This window comes from Leuresthes tenuis, unplaced genomic scaffold (genome assembly GCF_036924035.1).
Source record: "Leuresthes tenuis unplaced genomic scaffold, fLeuTen1.0.hap1 SCAF_21, whole genome shotgun sequence".
Taxonomy (NCBI): domain Eukaryota; kingdom Metazoa; phylum Chordata; class Actinopteri; order Atheriniformes; family Atherinopsidae; genus Leuresthes; species Leuresthes tenuis.
The window spans coordinates 11,670,559-11,695,806 of NW_027325375.1; the positions used below are offsets into that span (position 1 = coordinate 11,670,559).

The following is a 25,248-nucleotide window of genomic DNA, read 5'->3' on the forward strand; positions in this document are numbered from 1 at the left end:
CTTCTCATCATTAAAAACTGAGGGACTTCGTCCTTGGAAAAAAATTTCTTTAAAAAAAAAAAAAAGAAAAAGCATTAAAAGTAACAACGTGTCGGACAAACTGTGACTAAAAGTATCACCATAACAACCTTGCAAGCACAAAAAATTTACCTTTTCCCTTTCACAGAACAAAATTAGAGGAGTAAAGTATTTAAATGAATCACTATGACCTATTTAAGATTTATTGTCATGCATACAGTCCTATACACGAAATTTGTCCGCTTTTAACCCATCCAGGTTGGCACCTGTTGACACACATGCACAGTGTCACACACTCATTGAGACAGACCATCACAGCATGATTTCCAAGTGTGAAAACATGTCCGGATGTGTAATTTTGAGTCGTTTTCATAATCTATTTCCTCTACACTAACAAAATACAAGAAAATAAAAAAAAACTTTTCTACCTTCCCTTTACACATCTAAAGCGTTCAACAAAAAATTACTTTCACATACTCTAAATCTGCTCCCCATATTCTTTTAACAAAGCTTGTTTCAAATTAATTTTCTATTGTGAGTGTCAGGTATGTTTTGCTGCTTCCTTCGGCTTACAATTTTCGAAAACATTTCCTTCTGAAGCAGTTCTGGTGTCTCTTTAGGTTTTGCAGTAAGATCTCAGTTTTTTCAACTATTTGTCCATGTACACTGAACAGCCATAATATAACCTCAAGGAGGTGAAACGACACATATTGACACATATCTTGTTACAGTGGTATCTGGCACTAGATGGAATATGTCCGTACAAAGTGGACACTGCCCTTGAAGTTGATGTCTTGGAAGCAGAAAACATAGTCAAGCATGAAAAAGTGACTGACAAGGACCAAATTGTGATGACTGGACAGAGGTATCTCACAATATCTCCATAACTGCAGCTCCTGTTTCTGGTCTGCAGTGGTGTGCACCAAGGAAGGGAAGTTGGCTAATTCATGCGTACGGGAAGCGTAGGTTGGCTTGTGTTATCTGATATAAAAGAAGAGCTAAGGTTGCTGAAAGTGCTAAAAAAAATTAATTCTGGTTCTGACAGAAAAGTCTCAGAGCACACAGTGTGTGTGTCAGAGTACTTTCCTCAACTTATCATTGCTGTTTTGATGGCAAAAAACAAACTTACTTTGAATCAGGCAAGTGGTCAAGTTGTGATGACCGACTGATGTATATTTAACAGCAGGCGAGGTAGTTTATTCCACATTGGTAAATGATGTAACACAATTCACATTCTAAATTAATACATTTTGACTGACAACAAACAGCTTTACTTTTTTCTCAGGCAAATGAAGCTAAATTGATTTGTTTAAATCTGTACATAAATAGCACAAGGGGAAAAGACAGAGATCACCTTAGCCAGAGGTATTTCTGGTTGTAAAAGAAGTACTTATGTGAGATTAAATCTGTTGACTGTTTGATCAGTATCCATACAGAATCTCTAAGGGGTTAATGATCACACAAAGAAGGCAACAATAGAGGTAAAGATGTTTGATTACATATTCAGCTGAGCAAAACAGAGTCAGGTGTCAGAATGAGTCATGCATAATGGATATGATTCAGCTACAGGCCAGAGAAACATTTCTTAACACTACTCCCTCTATGTTGAAATGGTAAGTTTCCCATGTGAGCTAATTATCAGACTACTGTAAAACATAGATCATGTACTAAGAAGTTTAATGTATTTTAGAGCTGCAAGGTGAAGAACACGAAAGTCTCTGACAGTTAAGATTTGAGTGCAAGTCCCAGTTTGGGACAAATTACAAATGACTCTGAAACCAGCCCAGCATGTGACAATAAACTGAAACACTCAATGGCAACTTACTCTTATTAGGCATACCACAAACTACTGGCATTTTGTTGTCAAAGGTACTAAATATTTTCTGTAAACACTTTTATGACTTTGTACTAGGGTGGAAACAGATGATAACACAGAGGACATTTGATTGTGAGATATTTACAAAGGAATAGGGTTAAAAGCAACACACCATTATACTGGGCACATTACAATGCTATGAAATGGTCTGAGACTCACCCTGGCCAAGCTGACACCCCCCGGAACTTTGTAAGGGACATACTTCCTGTAGATATGTCCCACCCTTGAGCAGGGGATGTCCTCCATCCGACCCCCACACATCCACACCTACGAAAACACAAGCAGAGGGACAGTGAGGAGTCATCATATCAGATATGAGTCTAGAGAAACACGATACATACAATTCAATGAAGAACTAACCAGGGTCAAAATTTTAATAAAACAGGGAGATCGGGAGGGTGACATTGTAACACTGTAACATGCTGTATGCACAGGTTTGTAGGGTCAGCTGACTCCATCGTGACTGCTGGGAAAAAGGAACAAAATAGGAAAGAATATTCAAAAGAACAATGGATGAAGACAAAATAATTAGGTCATGGCTGTTATTTTGAAAAACAGAAAACGTTAATATCATCCTGTGGACATAATTCAAAAGATTAATCTGTCTTCTGTAGAACTCACAGAGATCAGAGAGTTAATCACAGCAAAGAAAATGGGACAAGTCATTTCAGTTTAGCTGTATGACGAAGACTGTAATTGGACTTGTTTTGCTGCTAAAGGAAAGAGGAGCCACATTTCAAGCACACAGGATGTTAGAATCTTATAGGGTGGTGTATCATCGTAAATTAAAGATGAGACAGTCAAGCTGTAAGCACACTTCAACCTACTCTTACACTGGAGAAAAAAATCTTCGAACACCCAACATCTGTTAATTGTGTTCTATGGGACAGATGCAGTGATTTTGCGGGTAGTCACTGGTACATAGATTTTTCAGATTGGTGATGATAAAAACCCTATACAAAACATTGGCATTTTCACATAAGTTGTTTCATATTGTGTCAAATTTTTGCAGTTTCTATCAACATTTTCAAATGTGCAACTTGCACATAAAACAATGATTGTTCCTAGCCTCAATGCTTCATTCTAAAAATGAAACAATCATGAACAAACAAAACACCTGCATAAAGAAAATAGACAAAAACATTTATCTTTGGGCAATGAGGAACAACACAGTTTTTTTTTTCCAGTGCGTTTTCTTGTGTTCAAAAACCCAGCATATATTGTACTATTGGTCTCACTGTAAAACTGCAAAGATTTTGTATATTCATTCATCTGCTCTATATCAATACAAAACTCTGAGGATCCAGTCAATATTCTGTGCAAAAGGTACAAGGCTACAACCTATAATGACTAGCTGTGGTCTTTAGGCAGCACTGTTGCAACTCTGTTGTGAAAATAACCAGTTTTTTTCTGTTTGGCTGAGGAAGAATTCTAATAAACAATATCAGTGAAAACAGATGATCACTGCACCCACAGTTGTTGGAGTTAGCATGACGACACGAAATGATAACAAATGTTTGCTGTTTTTTTCTTTATAAAGTTAGAAAATGTGAAAAAAAATTCTATCTTTTTTTTTTAGGTGACCTCAGCAAAAAATTATCAAGAGCTCCCTGTTGTTCCTCTACTTATAACCCATCTTCTGTTTAGGATAAATGCTTCTCAGTGAACGACTTAATCCTATTCAAAATCGTTCTATATATGACATATGCTGAATCACTGATTTTTTTGTATTAGTTAGCAACAAGTATTAAAAGAGTATGCATTAGAAAGAAGCAGAAGAAAATAAGACTTTTGCCAGTTAATAAGATTTACGTGGAAAACAACCAAGCCACTGTGGTGAAGAACTGTCTCTAAATAACAATCATAGTAGCCTTCATTAAATCAAAGCAAACTCATCAACAATGGCCTTTGTACTTAATTGAGTAAGATGACAAAATTCCTTACTCATTCAAGCCAGAATTCAATTATAGTGATGGGCCAGTGTCTGTCCAGAGCTCGCTGGCAGGGCAGGAGACTCAAAATACTGGCCAAATCACAAGCAGTTATAAAATAATTCAAGCTGAAGTACCATACAAAAACATATTCAATATAGAACTTTGAGTTTGATTAATGTTGAGAGCTGCTGATGCATTGAATTGTATTTGGCTCAAGAGTTGAAACCATAATGAAGAATATTATTATATTACTCAACAAGTATTAAGACCTGTCGATAAACAAAACACTGCAAGAGACATATGGGTATCTGTGATGCTAAAAGAAAGAGTTTGTTATGCTATTATTTTTTCAAATGTTGTTACTTCTTCTGAAGTGTCACCTCAACCATTTGTGATTAAAAAAATGCAAAGAAACATTTTTACTTTGCTTTCTCCGTAAGTGTGGACGATAATGGATTAAAATCCCTGATAGGTAAAGTAAGTGAAATTTACATGGATTTTACTTTGACAATTGCCACCTACCTAAACATTTCTGCAGACCCATGCCACCATATGGAACCAATCATAGCAGCCAGTGGGCCTCAACAAAAGTGGGACTCATGTTTGAACCTTTTTTATTGGTACATGTGATGTTGCAAATCCAACAAACAGCTTTCTTCATATCATTGGATTCTTCTTTTTTATTTGGCATGACAACAAAATGTATTCACAGCCATACTGTGAAGCTCGGCTTTGCAACTAATTTCCTGATGTTTACATTTAATCACATCCATCAAAATTCAATAATCCCAAAATCTAAAGTTAAATATTTTGAGATAAACATTTGGTGCCTTAAATATTTAAAAAAGAAGCAGGTCCAAATAATAGAACAAGTAATGTCTCTGAGAAAAACTTTTTTTCCTACTTTCATCCGATTGTTTTTAGACAGCTTCAAGAAACCATCATAAAAAAACAACTAAAATGACCTCAGATAACAGCAAAAATCTCATCAAGTAATAATTGTAACTGGAATGCATTCAATATTATATATAATATAACATAAACATAAAATATTGAACACATACAACGACACGCAAGTCAGTACTGACATGCCAATGTCACACTATGGATAATTTGTAACACTAAACTGCAGCTCTCTGTAAGGTGTTTTTGTGGTCTTATTTATTGCTTTTAAAAAATCTTTGTACCTTGAATGATATCTCGTATTGTTCTCCTCCCCAAATCTCCAGACCTGTGTCATATCCCCCCAGTTCCCAGAACCACTTTCTGTCTACAGCAAACAGTCCTCCTGCCATCACTGGTGACCTGGAAGAAACAAACAATACACAGGGCAAAACACCTTTTTAAGGCAGCCTCACCAAGAGTAAAATTGTGATGTTTTCAAAACAGTGACAAAAGAGAGGTTATGTCTGAAATAATTCTACCAGCCACTAATACCTATACAACATACACTTAGAATATCGGTTTATTTTACAGTTGCAGGCTAACTGAGAGCTCAGGTACTTCTGAATTATTCTGTGTCATAGCTGACAACTTTAGGGTTACACAAAGGGGATTTTAAGATATGGGAAATGTTCGACTTTGCAAGTAAATAAAAAAAAAGTCTAAAGATATATAGCATCTTACACAACAAATAGTATGAGTTTCATACAATGTGAAGCAGTTCAATCCATTTTCTATACCCACTTAATGGTCAAATTTGCTCTCAGCAATATAATTTCTGGTAAATCAAAGGAAGCTACCTGCTTCTCAGTGAACGACTTAATCCTATTCAAAATCGTAAATCATACGAAGCTATTCTTGACCACACAAGATTTAATCAGACAAATTCAAGTCAGATGATTCAGCATTTAGTTTTCACCCAGAACTGTTTTTTCATGTTTTTCTGTGTTTTCAACAAACAACATAATGTGTCTGATCTCTGAGTACAGTGGCATCCACCTCTCTACCCTCTGCTCAATGGAATTGTATAGAACTTCCTATCAGAGAAGCAGTGTCAGGTAGAACACATTTTAACCAGAGGCATTTTGTGTATTGAACTCTGAAATAAAACTAGATCTTTGAAATACTCTTTTACAAAACCATTTAACCGTGTCCTTAACCTGACTGTAACCATGTCAGAAACAAAGTTATTGTTCTATTGTTTATGCATCTTTTTAACACTATAACAAGGTATTCTCGCTCTGCCTGAGTTAATGCTCAATTATTGTACTGTTAACAATTAATCAAAATGAATACCAACTTCTTGAACGTACAACCAAAATTATCAAAGAATAAGTCTGTAACCTGATTTTCACCTATGCAATGTGCTTGTTCCAGGAATGGGTGCACCCAAGAACAAGTTCCTTGCTGCAATATGTTATTAGATTTTTTTTCTATTCCCTAATTTTCCATACTATTCACTAATTTTTCACAAATTTCTTCTTATAGGGTCTTCTTATAAGAGCCTTCTTATAGGGCCCCCCCTATTGTAGCTTTTTTATTTTATGTGGTATTGTATAGCTGGAAATAAAAGAAAAAAAGAGTACTTAAATTTGCCTTATTGTTGAGTTTTCATTATTTTGATTATTAATTTTTCTTTTTGGGGGGGTATTACATCGGGTACATCCAACATTAGCGATGGCGTAACAAAAATGTTCTTTAGTGTTCTAAGGTTAACAATATACACCCTTTCTGTAATTGTTCTTCATGAAATGCACCAGACAGACTTTCATCAAAGGACAAATAATAAACCGCTGCAGAAGCTCTGCAAACCCTTGGCCTTCTCTCAATGAGATTCATGATGTAGTCACCTGAAATGGTTTTCACTTCAGAGGTCATGGTTCATTTGTTGAATTTCTTGCCTTCATAATGGGGTTGGACCATCAGTTGTGTTGTGCAGAAGTCAGGTTGGTATACAGTTGACAGCCCTATTTGACAACTGTTAGAATTCATATTATGGCAAGAACAGCTTAGTAAAAACGACAGTCCATCATTACTTTAAGAACTGAAGGTCAGTCAGTCCGGAAAATTGCAAAAACTTTGATCGTGTCCCCAAGTGCAGTCTCAAAAATCAACAAGCGCTACGACGAAAATGGCTCACATGAGGAGCGCCCCAGGAAAGGAAGACCAAGACTCACCTCTGCTGCTGAAGATAAGTTCATCCGAGTCACCACACTCAGAAATTAACAGTTAACAGCACCTCAGATTAGAGCCCAGATGAATGCCACACAAAGTTCTAGTAGCAGACACATCTCTACTTAAACTGTTCAGAGGAGACTGTGCGAATCAGGCATTTATGGTCAAATAGCTGCTAAAAAAAACACAACTAAGGAAACCACAGCATCCTGCAGCGACATGTCATCCGAATACGGTCTACGTTTAGTTGGACTATCATTTATTTTTCAACAGGACAATGACCCCAAACACACCTCCAGGCTGTGTAAGGGCTATTTGACCAAGATGAAGTGTGATGGAGTGCTGCGGCAGATGACCTGGCCTCCACAGTCACCTGACCTAAACCCAATTGAGATGGTTTGGAATGAGATGGACTGCAGAGTGAAGGCAAAAGAGCCAACAAGCGCTCAGCATCTCTAGGAACTCCTTCAAGACTGTTGGAAAATCATTTCAGGTGACTATCTCATGTAGCTCATCGAGAGAATGCCAAGAGTGTGCAAAGCAGTAATCAAAGCAAAGTGTGACTATTTTGAAGAATCTAAAATATAAACATGTTTGGAGTCATTTCACACTTTTTTATTTACTATATATTTCCTTATGTGATCATTCATAGTTTTGATGTTTTCACTGATAACCTACAATGTAAATAAAGAAAAAACATTCACTGAAAAAGTGTGTCCAAACTTTTGACTCGTAGTATATTGATGTCTAAACATATCATGAATATTATAAAAACGTTATCTAATCTATATGATGGCAAATCAGAATAGTCAGAATAGAAATTGTATGATTATGATTACAATGAATTGAACTCCAATTGGCTTGAAATGGACTATATTATTTAAGTGCCTTGAGATGACATTTGTTGTAATTTGGTGCCATATAAATAAAACTGAATTGAATTCAATTGAAAATAAACAAAGTCATCCATGTCTGAATTTTGGTGCTTTTCAAAAGAGAACACTCATTTAGGCAAGTGTTTATTCTACAAATACTTGCGCTGATGTGACAATCAACAATTTATGTCATTATCATATTAAGTACCAATAAAAGCATAAACTGCTTTTTAATGCAAAACAGTGAGCTACTTCTCAAAACCAAACACCTATAGCTTCACAACACGTCATTGAAAATGTTTATGTTTATGTTGTTTATGTTTACGTATTTAGCAGACGCTTTTATCCAAAGCGACTTACAAATGAAGATATAACAAGCTATATAAAAAGCTAACAATAAACTATATAGAAGGAACCCACTAGTCCGACTCTGTCAGAGGTGACAGAGTAGAGACAGGGTGCAGGCATAGAAGGAAGTGCAGAGTGCAATAAAGTGCAAAGATAGAGGGGGTAGGTAAGTACAAGGTAAGTGCTAGGATAGGAGATGCTCTCTGAAGAGCTGGGTTTTCAAGAGTTTCTTGAAGATAGACAGGGACGCCCCTGTTCTGATAGTGCTCGGTAGGTCATTCCACCATCATGGGACGACACATGAAAAGAGTTTGGATTGTCTTAGGCGTGGTGTAGGCACTGCTAGACGACAATCCTGGGACGAACGAACTTCTTGAACGTACAACCAAAATTATCAAAGAATAAGTCTGTAACCTGATTTTCACCTATGCAATGTGCTTGTTCCAGGAATGGGTGCACCCAAGAACAAGTTCCTTGCTGCAATATGTTATTAGATTTTTTTTCTATTCCCTAATTCCCTAATCGGTAGGTCATTCCACCATCGTGGGACGACACATGAAAAGAGTTTGGATTGTCTTAGGCGTGGTGTAGGCACTGCTAGACGACAATTCAGGGACGAACGAACGAGTTGTGACATAAGCCTTTGCAAGAGCATTCAAGTAGATGGGAGCCGTTCCATTAAGCACTTTGTAGGCTAACATCAGTGACTTGAATTTGATGCGGGCGGCTAAGGGTAGCCAGTGGAGTTCAATGAACAGATGGGTGACGTGTGTTCTTTTAGGCTGATCGAAGACCAGATGCGCCGCTGCGTTCTGGACCATCTGCAGAGGTTTCATAGTACAGGCTGGGAGACCAGTTAGGAGAGCATTGCAGTAGTCAAGGCGGGAGATGACCATGGCCTGCACCAGGAGTTGGGTGGCATCTTGGGTTAGGTAAAATGGTAATGAGTTGATGTAAAGTCACTGCTCGCAGTGCAGCTCCTGCAATGCTAAGTAACAATTTTTTTTTAAATTGTATGGGAAATAATAATGAAATATTAAAACAGTAAGAAGACATTTAACAAAATTCTGTTTTAAAAAAGAAAGTAAATTGAACATTGTATGCATTCCAAGCTGTCATTAAGTTTGCCATTTTTGTTCAGACTGAAATATTACAACAGTTAGAGGTTTTGCTTCATAGCTTTGTGCAGACATGACTTTTCCCTGTCATAAGTGATCCCTCATCAGGTTCTTTCAGTACCACTTGTGAACCAAGATTATTCATTGAGTGAAAAATCTAAAAATTAACTTGACAGACTTGTGGACAATGTTGCTCAGGTATTATTAAATTTTTCACTCAAGAAAATTTTATCATGTTGACTTTAGTAAAGCCCCAACTCCTTCAGTGAAAATACATGAAACAACACGTCCTTTACCAGATGGTCAGGAAATCTGCAACAGTAATATCTGTATCATTTCTATCAATCAAATATACATATTGTTGTAAGTGCTACATAGAAAATATGGAAAAATTACTGAGTAAGCAATGCTACAATACTATATGAATGTAGCTGACACTATGTGTTTCACAGATGCTACACCGGGTCTTAGCTGTGTTGTGTTTTTAGTTATTTGGGCCCTCATTTCTATATCATATCAACATAACAAGGGACATGTAGTTACATGGTTTTCAAATCATTTAAATAAAGAAAATACTCAAATGTTGTGAGTTAAATGTTTAGTTTATATAGATAATAATTTATTTTCTTATGACACCAGCAAACTGAGCTATGGTGTACTGTGCTTACATCACTGGTCCTTGAGTTATTTGTTAAATTTTACAGTCTGCTTGTGCTTAATTAACCTAACTAGATGTGATGGAAAGTTCATACCCATACCTTGGATTGAAAACAAAGCTGGGTAATAATTGTCAAGAGACCTGAAATACAGATCTGGAGAAGTCGACAACTATATCTTCAGGATTGAAATGTTATAAAAGCACAACAGCCTTTATCATTCTAAAACTGATTAAGTTTGGAATTGCCAAAAGACTACCGAGATTGAGGAAGAGGGGGGTTTGTCAGACAAATAAGCAACTAACCAATGGTCTATCTGAATGAGATCCAGATTTATTCTGTGAAGATTGCAGAACCTTAGGACTTTGCCAAAAAGCCCCTGACTGACATCAAGACCATGAGAAGAAAAATCCTCTGATCAGATGAAACAAAGAATTGACTACTTTGCCTAATTTTCTCAGTTGCTTTGGTACATTTCTCATATCAAAATTGAAATTTTCAAAACTAATTGCTCAATCTTTACATCATTGTGTCACTTTTGCACATCAAAAAAGCAGTTTCTCACTTCTTTGTACAAGTTGGAAATGCCTTGGTACAAAAAACTTTTTTTCTAAATCTGTCCTGAATTGGTAAATTGCTCCCAATTGAATCTTGACTTTCTCTAACGAAGGGAAATGTGTGAAGCATTAGATCAACCACTGATCTACCAGTCTCCTGAAATAGCTCAAAGGTGCATCTCATGAACTGTCAACTGGCAAGTATATACTGTATATTGCGGAAGCACAACACAATGTTACAATGTCTGACATTGGAAGGACAAGGGATTGGACGGGTTCAACAGCCAGAGAGAAGAAGAAGAAGAGGAGGAAGAGAAAGAGGAGTGAGGCCGCATGACAGAAGAGTTGGATAGCAAAACACAGGAAGAGGCAGAAGAGGCCGATGACATAAGCGCATTCCTGATGAGATAAGAGCCACACTTGTAGACCACGTTCTCATGGGCTTACAATGGCCAAGGCTGGTCGGAGGATGCAGCCAAATGTTGGGAGAACAACTGTGTCCTCTATCATTCAGACTTTTTATCTATAGAACAGGTATGTAATCTAACAGTACTGTAATACTGCATCTCCCGCTACATTTGTCCCTCACTCGTGAACAAGACCCTGAGATACTTGAACTCCCCCACATGGGGAATGATCTCATTCCCAACCCAGAGAGGGCAATCCACCCTTTTCCGGATGAGGACTATGGTCTCTGATTTGGAGGTGCTGATTCTCATCCCAGACGCTTCACACTCGGCTGCGAACTGCTCAGGTAAGAGCTGAAGGTCACGGCCCGACAACGCTAACAGAACCACATCATTCGCAAAAAGCAGAGACCCGATTCTGAGGTCGCCAAATTGGACCCCCTCAATGCCCTGGCAGCACCTAGAAATTCTGTCCATAAAGATTATGAACAGAATTGGTGACACCCCCGACTTACTGCCGGCAATGCGGACCAAACTCTGACACCGGTCTTACAGAGATTGAACAGCCCCTATCAAGGGGTCCGGCACGCCATACTCCCGGAGCACCCCCCATAGGACTCCCCAAGGGAAGGTCTTTTTCTTCCTAGGGGGTCTTGTGAGCTGTTCTGGTCCCTCATCTAAGATCTGTTTGCCTTGGGTGACCCTACCAAGGGCTTAAAGCCCCGGACAACATGGCTTCCAGAATCAGTGGGACACACAAACCCCTCCACCACGGTAAGGTGTCAGCTCATGGGGGGGACAGTGACATTTTATCTTACTCAATTTTGTGTTTTGCATACTATATTTTTTCCACATAGGACTGCAAGACAACTTCACAGGGGGTGGCAGAGGACCCGTTTTCACACCTGAACAGAAGCACACGATCACAAAAAAAGATCAACCAGGATCAAAACAAGATGGTTTGTTTACAAACAGTAAAAGCGTAAATGTGAATCTTGTATATTCTCTTGCATTCAATCTTCCACAGTTACAATTTACAATAATTGTCACAAATGAGAGAATAACGAGGAGCTGGGTTGAGCAGGGTTATCTGGGTGGAGAGGATGCTGACGTTGTCCTGATCGCCGCTTTTCCATCTGCTACAGCTTCAAGAAGTGATATAGTTCAACTTTAAGTACATTGTGCTGTTATTATTGCGGCCCCTCTACAAGAATTATACTTCTTGTAGAGGGGATGACACAATGTCTCTTCCATCCTCAAAATGGGAGGCAGATTTATCCATTAGTTCTAGTCATAGCTTCTGGCCACAAATATGTTTGAACACCTTCAGAATGACTCAGAATTCTAATTTACAGCTCATACAATACAAAATCCTTCATAGAACACACTATACAGGACAAAGGATGTTCAGGATGGGTCTAACACACTCAAACATCTGCTTACATTGCACAGATAACACACCTGATGTTTATGCACACGCTTTGTGGTTCTGTGCGCCTGTCCAGAAGTTCTGGCTTGAAGTCTGTGAGGACCTATCAACATGGCTAAAGTGTAGCATCCCTGCATGCCCCACACTGTGCATACTGGGTGACTTAGACAACATCAACATGGAAATTAACTCAGCACACATGGTTCTCACAGTGTTATGTATCGCAAAGAAAACTATTCTCATGAACTGGAAAGTGAAGAACAATCTGTGTATTAACCAGTTTAGAAATGTTCTTTTAGACTATATTAGCATGGAAACAATGTCTGCCTCCTCAAAACATCAATTGGCTGAATTTAATTCTCTCTGGTCCCCTCTGATTAGCTTTATCACATAGTGGTGGTGTCCCGTCGCTCTGGGCGGTTGGGTGTGTGCTGGGGGGGGCTGTGTGGCTTCGGGCGTCTGGTGGTCTCTCGGGTCGTGGGGACCGGGTTGGTCATTGCTGGGGGGGACTGTGTGTCGGGCTTGGAGGGCAGTTTTGGGGGCTTGCGGGTGGGACTGTCTTGCGGTGTGGGGCGGGGTCCCTTAGGGGCCTTGGGGTGGTGGCTGCTGGCTCTATGCCGGGTGGCCTGGCCGCTCTGGCGTGGGTAGTGGTGCTGGGCCTTGGCCCTGGTGGCTGGGCGCTGCCTTGCGCCCGGGGGGGGGGCCCTGCCTGTGCCTGGGGGGGCTGGGTTACCCTGGACGCACCACAGTATGGGTGGGTTGGTGCAGGTCCTGGTGCCAGGCTTGTTGCTCTGGGACCTCCAAGGTGTCCGCAGATGGTTGTTTTTTTTTTTTCAGGGTGTTGGGGCGTGCGGTGGGGGGGGGGGTGCTTTTCCCCTGTTGGGGGGGGTCTGGGGGGGCCTGGGTGATGGTGGGTCTCAGGCCCGGGCTGCTGCGACTGGTGTGACCGGGTGGTTTGTTTGTTTGTTTTTTGTTGTTGTTTGTTTGTTTTTTGTAGAGGTCCTCCGGGGTGGGTTGGGGCGGGATGGGGGTACAGGGGCTCCCGGAATATGGTCGCTGCAGGCCCCGAGCCTGGTGGACATCAGCCCCTCCTGCCCTGGGTTGGCTCCCAGGTAGCGGGGATGCCTATTGCAGCCAGTCCCTGGCTGCCCTCTCCGGTGTATATCCCCATACCCCTCTCCCTTCTGGCTCCTGTACACAGCACACACTCACACATGAAGGGTTTTGGGGGCGTGTGTGTTCTGTGGGGTGTAGTGGATGGGGCCACGTAGGTGGTCCCCTTTGGTTGCACTCTGCAGTTCCCCGCCCCTGTTTTAATTACACCTTAGACACTACTACTTATCAAACACACTCACACACACACATTAGGTCTTGGGGGGTGGTTACACTGAGTGGCATCGGGTGGGCGGGGCTCTTTGGGTATGTAGGCTGCCCAGAGGGCCGCGCTCCCAGTTCTATAAGTTTGGCTGCCCCTCAATTTTAATCGCTCACTATTAGAAAATATTGAAGAGCCAGAAGGATGAGGGGAGGGGCCTTCTTCCCACACCCCTGCTTCCTGGTTGCTGCTCGGGGCGGGAGGGGTCAAGAGGATTAATTAATTGTTCTGCTGGTTCGGGGTCTGTGGTGGCTGGGGGGCTGCTGGCCCCCTGGTGTACCCGCTGCACTACACCCCAGCGAAGTCGAGGGAGGGAGGACGTGTGGATGTGTGGGACGTGAAAGTGTGTGTGGTAATGATTGGGCCTGGATCTGGGACTTGCTGTCGCCTGGCCTGCCTGTGCTTCTCCCGATGGGGGGGCGGCGTTGCCTCTCCCCGCTGCTCGCGACTTCACCCACCTGTGGGCACGTCTTGACTCCCAGGGCACTTGGCCAGGGGACTGGGGCAGGCGCTGACCCACTGTGTGGCTGTCTGGGGCGCTTGGCCCTCCTGGGTATTGGGTGGGGCCTCTGCCGGGGGGTTTGGGGGCACTCGGGCTCCTGGGGCCCGGGTCCAGTGCACGGCCCATGTCTGGGCGGCTAGGGCCTGGCGGGGTCGGTGGGCTGTTGCCCCTGGCTCCCGGAGGGCCTCTGCCCTATGCTTATGGGGGCTCTGTCCGGGGGCTTCCTCTGCAGTCTTCTGGGTGGATGCGTGGTTGCCCCTGAGGTGGGCTTCCTGGGTTCTGTGCTCTGTGGGGGCTGCTGGTGGCCTGGGTCTTGTGGCCCTCTCTACCTCCTTCTGATTGCTGGGGGGGCTGTGGATTGTGGCTCTGTACACTTATACACTCATAACTAAGCACGGTTACCATGTAGGTCCTGTGCCGTGGGTGTTGCATGTTCTCACACACACACACACACACACACATTTATTAGCCCAGTAGCATGCTCGCTAAGCAGTTGATGTGTTATCATGTCGTCTCAGGTCATCTATATTCACAGCTGTGTTGTATGCGATTGCTGCTTCTTGTGCTTGTTTTTGTTTGTTTGTGTGTTTTTTCTCTGCTTGTCTGCTTTCAGGTGCTCCTGGTGGCCCTATGGCTGGATTCCCCTCAGAGGCCATGGATTGTTGTCTGTTTTGTTTTTTACAGGTGTAGCAGCTGGTTGTCTGTCTGTTCTTCTTTCCTTGTCCCCCGGTCCGGTTCAGTTCTATTACATCTTATATATTGTAAACAGAAATAAATAAATGGGCATCAGGGGGAGCTTTACATTTATAAAACTTCCCTTGGCAAAGCAAATCTGTTTGGCATCAAAGGTATTCAGACTACAATTCTGTTGCCATAATGCTGAACAGGACAAGGGGGAAAAAAAAAAAAAGAAGTATAATTCTGTCGGTTCTGTGTGCATTGTCGGATCTTACCGATAGCCCATCAAATTCTAGGCAGCAAAGGATGACGACTACCAACTCGGCTAATGTGGGTGACAGCAGATCTCAGAACCCTATTTTGATACCAGGCACAACTCCATTTTGGCGACCACCGTGTCCCATCTTTACTGGGTCTGACTCCTCCAACTACGGCACTGATGACCTCCATGTACCGGGTGGGCGCATCGCCTTAGTGGCTAACGGCTAACAGCAGACTCACTGCCTGCGGAACTGGCATGTTGTCATATTCCGCTACCCAGCTGATGGAGTACAAGAACTACACCACCCCATCCTGCATAACACTCATCAGAGCACTTGGACTCCTTTGCCGGCCCTGTTATATCCACAGAGGATCCCGTCTAAGGTTTGTTTATTCCCGGTCTGGGTATGCAGTTCCATCCCTCTGATCAGCTGTGCATCCAGTCGCATCTCGCCGACGTCATCAGAGCGCCGACGCTCTAGGAATTTGTAGTCCCGGACATACAAGCAACTTGACAACAGACGCAAAGTAGATTTCAGTCTGCTCAGGCAAATTCAAAAACGCTAGGCTGTCTTACATCAAAATTTAACTTTTTAATACACAATCAATCGCAAACAAATCCTGCCTTATTCACAGCCACATCCAGGACAAATGCTTGGACTTCATATGTCTTACAGAAACCTGGCAACAAACGGATTTTTTTTCTGTTTTAAATGCGACTTGTCCTCCTGGCCACAGCTACCTTCAAAAAGCCTTTACCACAGGGCGCGGCGGCGTTTTGCCTGTAACATACTACAGTCACCTGGAATTGTCCCCCTTTTCCCTCTCAGACCTGTCCACGTTTGAATGTCTTGGATTTAAATGCAAACCCCCCATTGTCCATGACAATACGTCTAATCTATCGACCACCTAAATCAAATTCATTCTTCATTCCAGAGATGCGCAGCCTCCCCTCAACATTCTGCACAACATCCTCTAATATCTTAATTCTGAGAGACATGAACATACATGTGGACAAACCTTACGGTGTCTTTACTGCCGAATTTCTGCATGTCTTGGACTCATTTAACCTCAGACAACACATTGATGTCCCCACACACACCAAAGGTCACACCCTTGATCTGGTCATTACTGACTCCTGTAAACAACCTGTGTGTGTATGATCTGGGGGTGTCTGACCATAAAGTCATTTCCATGGAGATTCCTTTTCATCCCTCCTCAACAAGCCCAAACGCCAAATTTTTTTCAGAAATTTAAAAAACATTAACTCAGACTGTCTGAGAGATATGCAGCATTTCCTCTCCAAAAACACTTCTTCAATGATTTTTACAATAAAACCCTGGGTGTAATCCTGGATATCCATGCGCCTGTCAGAGTCAGGACAGTCATTTTCTCCCGTTCAGCCCCCTGGTTTACCAGTAAACAGTGGTGAATGAAGGCAGCTGGCTGTGTCATTGAGCGACGTTACAAATCTACTGGACTCACTGTGCACAGATTGGCCTACCGAGAACATGGCTTATTCAAAGTCGCTCAAAGAGGCACGGTCACAGTTCTACCCAAACATCATCCAAAAACATTCTGAAAATTCCACGCAGCTGTTTTCCACGATCCATCATCTTCTCAAAACCCCAGACCTCCACACTCACAGGACTCAGAGAGGACCACTGGAATAAATTTATGGAATTTTTTTAAACAAAAATTGACAACTTCCACTCAGCCCTCTCTGGACCCCCAGCTACACTGATCCCACCTGCCAACCCACAGTTTGGGATCTTCAGGTTGCTGTGCTCCTTTGCAGAGGTAACGCATCAGGAGATCAAGGAAATTAATAAGATGATGAAGCCCTCCACCTGTGCCCTTGACCCTTTTCCTACAGCTTTAGTAAAGGCGCACATCTCCACCATCTCACCCCTCACCACCGCAGTGATCAACCAGTCACTTCTGAACGGTCACATTCCACCTGATCTGAAAACTGCCATAATCAGACCACTCCTCAAAAAACCCACCCTGAGCCCTGAAGTCCTTGCAAATTTCTGGCCCGTATCCAACCTCTCACTCCTCTCCAAGGTCCTTGAGATAACTGTTGCTGTGATTTTGTTAAAGAGCCTTGAATTGCTTTAGAGGCTGGGCAAGATCTTAGTTAGTTTTGCATCTTGTTGAGCTCAGTAGTTCTGCATAGCCTAGGTATCGAGGTGCTTCTCCTTGTGTAATTCTGTTTGGTTAGCCTTGTAGTTAGTTAGACTTTTTGGTTTTTCTTTTTCTTAGTAGTTAAGTTCTCAAAATATTTGGGAAAGATTCTTTTATGTGTTGATTATTTTTCTATAAGAGTTGCCCTTTCTGCCTTAAGTTCCTATGGTTTATCTTGTCTTTTTGATTTCTTTGTTCTCCTCAATTAACCTTTAAACTTCAACTTCCCATCTGGATATATTTTACGATAGTTCCCTCTAACCCAAGCCAAGCAGGGTCATAACAATTATAAAATGATAGATGTGTTGTTCAGAGCTTAGTGTCAGCACATTTCTGTTACAAAAGACACTAAAACTGAAGATGCTATACTTTTTGCAGGTTTCATTCTGAAATAGTTTCTATGGAAAAATGCAAACAAAATCCTAGGAAACAGTTAAGTGCTCCATTCACTATAGAAAGTAATTTTCCTGCCACTAATACCTCCATGAACTGAGTAAGCCTTTCAATATGCAAAAACCTCATTCCAAAGCTCCGGTACTGCACCCAGCAGCTACTTTGCTTACTGCAGCTACTGGAATGTGCACAAACAAAGTATTGGAAGTTTTCTGTTAATGACCCTAGACAAATCTGGAAGCCCAGTTGCTTGTGGTGAATACAGCTGGAAATATTCTTGCTGTTTCAACTCGCATTCATATAAGCAATGTTCTCAGCGCAACTGCTTATATACTTGCCCATGTAGTATGCTTGTTACTAGAGGATCCCAAAAAGCGTAGTATACGCAAAGCAGCAATGATAGACATGCACACATAGTTAACAGCAAATATACTTCCAGTCAAAGTGGTCTTTAAATATGTAAATACATAAATAATAAATTTGAATTTTACTGTTAATACAATGTGGCAACATACTGGTCAAAGTCACACTAAAGCGGTTGGATCTGTAAACATACTACATCCATACTAGCATTTGGGTAAAAATCAAGAATGACTAAAAATAATCCAAAAGTTAAGATAGACACAATCCTCTAAATTTCATTACCACACAGTTTCACGGACATCTGCAAAAGCTTAATTCTCTGTCTGAAATGTAAAAACATAATTTAGACATGTGACTTAATCTAAAAATGCTCAATTTCTTCATATATTCTGGGAGACGCAGTGGATAAAAGGCTAAAGTGTAACAGAAAGGATTCATTTTCAGATCTAGCAGCTTAATGTGGGTGTTAGTAAGGGCCCTATGTCACATGCATGTAAATGCGTGTCTGAGTAAAGCAGTGCTGATAAAAGACCTTGACACCAGATGTGTCAAAAATAACTCTACTCACTCAAAAGGTTCACTGGGGTCATCCTTCTGCAGCTCTGCAGGGATGGGGATCCGTTTGTAGTACATTTCCCAGTCAAACGCCCCTCGCATGGCATCACCTGCCTGCGTTTCGTAGCCAAAGTTGTCGTGGTCAATAACATCGATCATTGGACACACAATGGTCTTTCTGTTCTGGGCAATTCGGTCTGAGAGACATAGATGGAGGTACACATGGCAAAAAGTTAATACCAGATTGTTTTTCTTTGTCTAGACCTTCAACAGTAAAACAACAATGCATATTTGCCACTCTTTTCAAAGACTGCGGATGTTTGGGACCTTTTCAAACAAGGCACCTAAATATTTCAAATGAAAGTAAAAAGAAGTTTAAAAAAAGTTTATTTGAAAGTCTGAAAAGTGACCTTTCTCATTGAATTTAATAACTCATGAAAAATATAATTTAAACGAGTCTCAATACAACACAAGCATAAATATTTAGTAAGTTCTAGCCCCTCTCGGAGAAAAATTAACAACGAAGCTGGGTATGCAGGCCTTGTAGGACTGAAAATTAATTGTTAACATGGTTCTGTGCAGCATGTAAATGTTCTCAGACAGATCTTCGGCCAATTGAAAGTCACAAAAACCTGTCTTGTGTAATGTTCCATGGTTACTTTTTGTTTTTGCACATTGTCTTGTCACTTCAGGTTTTGTTTAGTTATTTTTGATAAAGTTTTATACAGACATCTGTCTCTACTTTAATTAAAGAGTTCAGTGTCATAGAGTGTTTCATAGTGTTTGTTTCACTGAGCGGAGACCTGTTAAGACGTTTATTTATAAAAAACTATCTTACTTTGAAATCTATCCTGCAAGTGTGTGCTGTGTCCTGCCAATTTCTGACATCTTGGAGCTTTGTGAAATTCATGAACCAATGTTGGTGCTGAAATAGGGAAAAAGCCTGATGTTAGGATTGTAACAAATGGAGGACATTAGAGGTTGTTAAAGCTTGTTTGGTGGTACAAGAGGATAAGAATATAGCAAAGCCAGCTGTGATCAACAATATATTGAGACCCATTTCAAAAAGATGAACACCAAATGTAAATGTTCACACAATAATCTGCACCTTCACTGAAAAGTGATAGTGGGAATGCATCATCTATCTACTCATCATTTCCTGAGTTAGAAAATGCAGTGTACCTATTCTTCAAGCTTTTTAGCCCCCATTGTTTTATTGAGCTTGTGTCAAACAGTGTCCATGAAGTAGAAGGCTTATTATTTTGACTGAAATAAAAAATTTGTGAATTGAGTTTTTCAGAATGTGTTCTGCCTCTCAGGCATTTAGGCTGAATTTTCCTGCAATTAATAGTGTATAATAATAGTGTATAATAATTAATAGTGTTATGCAGACTCTTATTTTGACGTTTCACGCAGACTCTTATTTTGAAGTTGTGTTCTGAGGCTAAGGTAGCTCCACAGTCCGAACCTACCATACCTCAGCTGGAATTGTGTGCCGCAGTGTTAGCTGTGGAAGTCGCAGAACTCATTCAAGACGAACTTGACACGAAGCTGGATGCGATCAGGTTCTATTGTGACAGCAAGGTCGTGCTTGGATACATTCACAATCAGACCAAACACTTCTACGCCTACGTTCACAATCGAGTCCGCCGAATTAGGCAGTCCACGAGACCCGACCAATGGTTCTACGTCCACACAGAGAACAACCCAGCTGACCATGCATCCAGGTCAGTTCCTGCATACCAACTGACTCAGACAACGTGGTTCACTGGACCAGCTTTTTTGTACAAACGAAGTCTACAGAATGAAGAGTCAAGCAAATCGTTTGAACTTCTAAACCCGGAATCGGACATGGAAATTCGCCCTGAAGTGAGTAGTTTCCTGACGCAGACTCTAGGGAGAGGTCTTTCCGCTGCACCTTTCAGCGCTTTTCATCTATGCACTCCCTCATCAGAGCTATTGTACTACTCATTCATGTAGCTAAAGCTTACAGATACAACAAAGGGCCCAGCAAATGTAGAGGATGGAACCGCTGCAACCTCCCACATACACTGGATGAATTGTCTCAGGCGAGACACGTCATCATCAGAACTGCTCAAGAAGAAGTCTTTGCAAAAGAGTTCACAGCTCTCAAGCTCGGACAGGCTGTAACCAAAGACAGTTCCCTTCAGAAGCTCAGACTTGTTCTCGAAGATGACCTGATTTGTGTCGGTGGCAGATTGAAACATGCTGACTTGAGCATACAGGAAAAGAACCCCATCATCTTGTCCAAAAACAGTCACGTTTCACTGCTGTTGGTGCGACAGTACCACGAGGATGTCAAGCATCAGGGCCGCCACTTCACAGAAGGGGCTCTCAGCTGGCTTCTGGGTCATAGGGGGAAAAAGGCTTAGCGTGTCAGTCCTGCACAAATGTGTCATGTGCTGAAAGATACGCCGGAAAACAGAGGAACAACTTATGGCCGACATACCTCCATTTACACACAGGACCACCCTTCACCTATGTTGGTGTCGATGTATTCAGACCCTGGCGAGTTGTCTTCAGGCGTACAAGAGGTGGACAAGCCCAAAGCAAGAGATGGGCTATGCTCTTCTGCTGCATGACCTCCCGAGCCGTGCACATAGAGATCATAGAGTCCTTAGACACGTCCAGTTGTATAAATGCACTGAGACGTTTCTTTGCCATACAGGGGCCTGCAAAGCAGATCCGATCAGACTGTGGAACAAACTTTGTGGCCGCTGCAAAGGAACTGGGAATAAGCCAACAACAACCTGATGTGACAGTGCAGAACTTCTTGATCAAGCAGGGGTGCTCATGGGTGTTCAATCCTCCTCATGCGTCCCATATGGGAGGATCGTGGGAACGTATGATAGGCCTGTCAAGAAGGATCTTGGATGCAATCCTGTTACAAGAGAACAGACAACTTACCCACGACATCCTGTGCACACTCATGGCGCAAGTGGTCGCGATAATCAACGCCAGACCTCTCGTCCCAGTCTCCACTGACCCGGAGTCACCCTTCATATTGTCACCTGCAATGATACTTACCCAGAAGGTTGGGGTTGCCCCACCAAATGGAGACTTCACAGACAAGGATCTCTACAGCAGACAATGGAGACAAGTGCAAGTCTCGCTGACAGGTTTTGGCGTCGCTGGCGTCAAGAATTCCTCCTCACTCTACAAGCCCGCCGGAAATGGAGAGATTCCCAACGGGACAGTCAAGCCGCACGCAACACGTGGCCAAAGGCAAAGATTACAGCCATGTACCCAGGGAGAGACAGCACAGTGAGGAAGGTTGAGCTCAGGACATCGGATCAAGGTTCTGCGAAGGTGTTCCTGAGACCGGTGTCAGAAGTCGTTCTTCTTCTGTCAAAAGACTGATGTTTAAGGTTCAGAAACAGTTGATAGTCAATAGTGACCTTTAAGGTCAGACGGAGAGTGTTCTGCCTCTCAGGCATTTAGGCTGAATTTTCATGCAATTAATAGTGTATACTTTCTGTTTTATGCAGACTCTTATTTTGACGTTTCACGCAGGTTCTTATTTTGAAGTTGTGTTCTGAGCTAAAACCTGAAGTAGAAAAAAGATCGCTAAAACGTGCTAACGATGTTAAAAAAGACAGCAGGCTGGTGATCCATGCAGGCCATTACACCAGAGGAAATGTATCTCACCTGTTGATTCATCAGCAGAGGCATCGCTTGTATGTATTACATTTTTGTTCTGGATAAGTTAATTCATAAGTATGTTAAATTCATATTATAAAAAACGAGTTATTATTATCTCATGGGCATGTTAGCATTACCAGTTGGTTAAGCTGTTGAATAATTTGCACAGGAATAATTTAGAAAATCTCTGATTTAAGTTCATGTTTATGAAGCTTGGTAACTAATTCCAATATTGTCTGTTTTTTCCTAGTTTCACTCTCTCTTAGCTCATTTCTTTTGTATGGATTCAGTACAATGTGAAGAGTGAAAATAAATCTGCAAACAAAACTACGGCATTCTTCATGTTCATGAATATAGAGAGAGTTTAGCTCACTGTCTAGTTGGAGTTATCACACCTCAGCGAGGACAGAACAGAATGACATAGTTATTTTCCTTATCTCTGCTAAACCACACGAAAACAAAAAAATCTGAATATGTTTTTCTCTGCAAAACTGAGTACACTTGGTATTTGCTCTGCCACTTTTGCTAAACTGCTACACTAAGGATGTTACAACAGGGATTTATGGTAAGGGTGTGTTTACACTTTTAGTTGTGCTTTCTGGTCCAGACCAAGGCAGGAGTTTAATTATGGATAGCTTTACCTCTCACACTAGAAACCAACAGATGGCCAAGGTCATACCATTACCAGGCTTCTCTGACCTATATTTTGTTGACAGAACAATGCTATGTATCGGGATAAAAAAGCTAGTTTGATTTAAGCAGTGTTGGTCATCTTACTTTACTTCTCCCAAAACGTAATTGAGTTAGTAACTCAGAGTAATTAGTGACTCAGCAAAGTAACTGTGACGTTATTTTTCATGTTCTATACGCTATTACGTTCTATAACATTATCAACATCAAAGTTGTTTATATTAACTGAATGAAGAATTAAAAACACTATATACAGTATTTTAGAACATTTAGTATTTATTTAAACTCAATAGATTGCAGCCTGCCATATGACATGCATAGAAATAAAATATATAAAAAATAAATATTGAAAATAAAATTCAAGTGCAAAATTAAGAAACGTGCAAACTTAAAACGAAACAAAACAAAATCTGGCCATTAAGTAGTACAAATCTCTGTAACTGTATTTCAGGCCTGCTGCACAATAAACAGAATATTATATTTACATATTTGGGCTTGGGGTTAGTATCTTGGGGTCTTGTTCACGAGTGAGGGACGAATGGAGCTTGAGCTTGACGGGCGGATCGGTGCGGCGTCTGCAGTATTGCGGGCTCTGCACCGACCCGTCGTTGTGAAGAAGGAGCTGAGCCAGAAAGCGAAGCTCTCTGTTTACTGGTCAATCTACGTTCCCATCCTCACCTATGGTCACGAGTTGTGGGTAGTGACCGAAAGAACAAGATTGCGAATACAATTGGCCGAAATGGGTTTCCTCCGCAGGGTGTCTGGCTCTCCCTTAGAGATAGGGTGAGAAGCTCAGTCACCCGGGAGGGGCTCGGAGTAGAACCGCTGCTCCTCCGCATTGAGAGGAGTCAGATGAGGTGGCTCGGGCATCTGGTTAGGATGCCCCCTGGACGCCTCCCTGGGGAGGTGTTCCGGGCACGTCCCACTGGGAGGAGACCCCGGGGAAGACCCAGGACACGTTGGAGAGACTACGTCTCTCGGCTAGCCTGGGAACGCCCCGGGTTCTCCCCGGAAGAGCTGGAGGACGTCTGGGTTTCTCTGCTCAAGCTGCTGCCCCCGCGACCAGACCCCCGGATAAGCGGCAGATGATGGATGGATGGATGGGTTGGGTTAGCAGCAGCAGCAACAAGTGTCATGTTAGCATGTGTTCATGTGAGGTGCTTCATAAGATTCGGTTGCGTGAGGCAGATGTGGATAAAGTCTTTTTTCATTGGGCATAGCGTGCATGTTACATAAATATTCTTTGATTAAAATGAGCAAGAAGTAGTGCCGGTACTTCCAGTTTGAGAACGCTACCTTTGAATTTCCCTGGCTCGTCGCCATAGTCGCTGTCTTGTTGTGTTTGGCAGTCGGAGTGTGCAGTGAGCAGAGCATAATCCGCCCACACAGCCAATCATCATCGCATTAGCAACGGCATCATCACCCCCACCCCTGCTCTCTCCAGGCAGTTGATGCGTGGCCAAAACCTGACACTTTGCGTTTCATTCAACCAAATTGCAGTAACGCGCCACTTCACATTCTCAGTAAAGGCAACGGCGTTGCAACAATGGGAATAGTAATTAATCAGATTACTCGTTACTGAAAAAAATAATGCCGTTAGTAACGCTATTATACTCCAACACTGTTATTACCGGCACTGGATTTAAGTAGGCTAATTTGGTATTAATTTTCTGACAGTGCCAGAAGTTCCTGTATTGGAACCACTAAGGAGGACATTCTGCAAGGAAACTGTGGTCCATCACTTGTACTGATCAATTCGGTACAAGTGTCCATAGCAACAGGGCAAGCTTGAAATCAAGAACTGATTCCTGAAGTTTGGTTGTCTTTGATCAGAGCTGCACCCCCAAGACTCATTTGGAAGCAGACCTATAACCCCTTTCCAAGGTATCCCAGTCCACATCAAGGTTTGCTAACAGCATTCACATGTCCTCAAATGATCCGCACTAACAGAGCCATGGCACCAGAGTTGGTTTAAACTTAACTAAACCCGTCAATGGTGAACACACCTCAAGATTTATCAGAGGGCTGTGATGCTCAGGACTCTCCCTCACCCAGCAATGGAGGTAGCCAGTTGATGTTGGCTTCACAATGAGAATCCAGGAATGTGATGACCTCTCCCTTAGCGGCAGTGGCTCCAAGCAGGCGAGTCCTTATCAGACCTTCCCTCTTTTTGGTCCTCAGGATGCGCACCTTTGGCAACCGGACCATATACTCCTCTAGCGCCACCTTCAGGTGTTCTGAAAAGA

The 25,248-nt window shown here is 42.0% G+C and overlaps 1 protein-coding gene across 1 annotated transcript in view; it reads right to left on the bottom strand.

Annotated features, from left to right (window-relative positions):
* Positions 1–25,248, bottom strand: part of galnt10 (polypeptide N-acetylgalactosaminyltransferase 10) — a 113,208-nt gene that overhangs the window by 11,683 nt on the left and 76,277 nt on the right. The window contains exons 5-8 of the mRNA XM_072374894.1: positions 25,054–25,239; positions 18,663–18,846; positions 5,016–5,133; positions 2,054–2,161 (exon numbers count right to left, since the gene is read on the bottom strand). Of these exons, the coding sequence (XP_072230995.1) occupies positions 2,054–2,161; positions 5,016–5,133; positions 18,663–18,846; positions 25,054–25,239 (596 nt within the window). The remainder of the gene's footprint in view (positions 1–2,053; positions 2,162–5,015; positions 5,134–18,662; positions 18,847–25,053; positions 25,240–25,248) is intronic.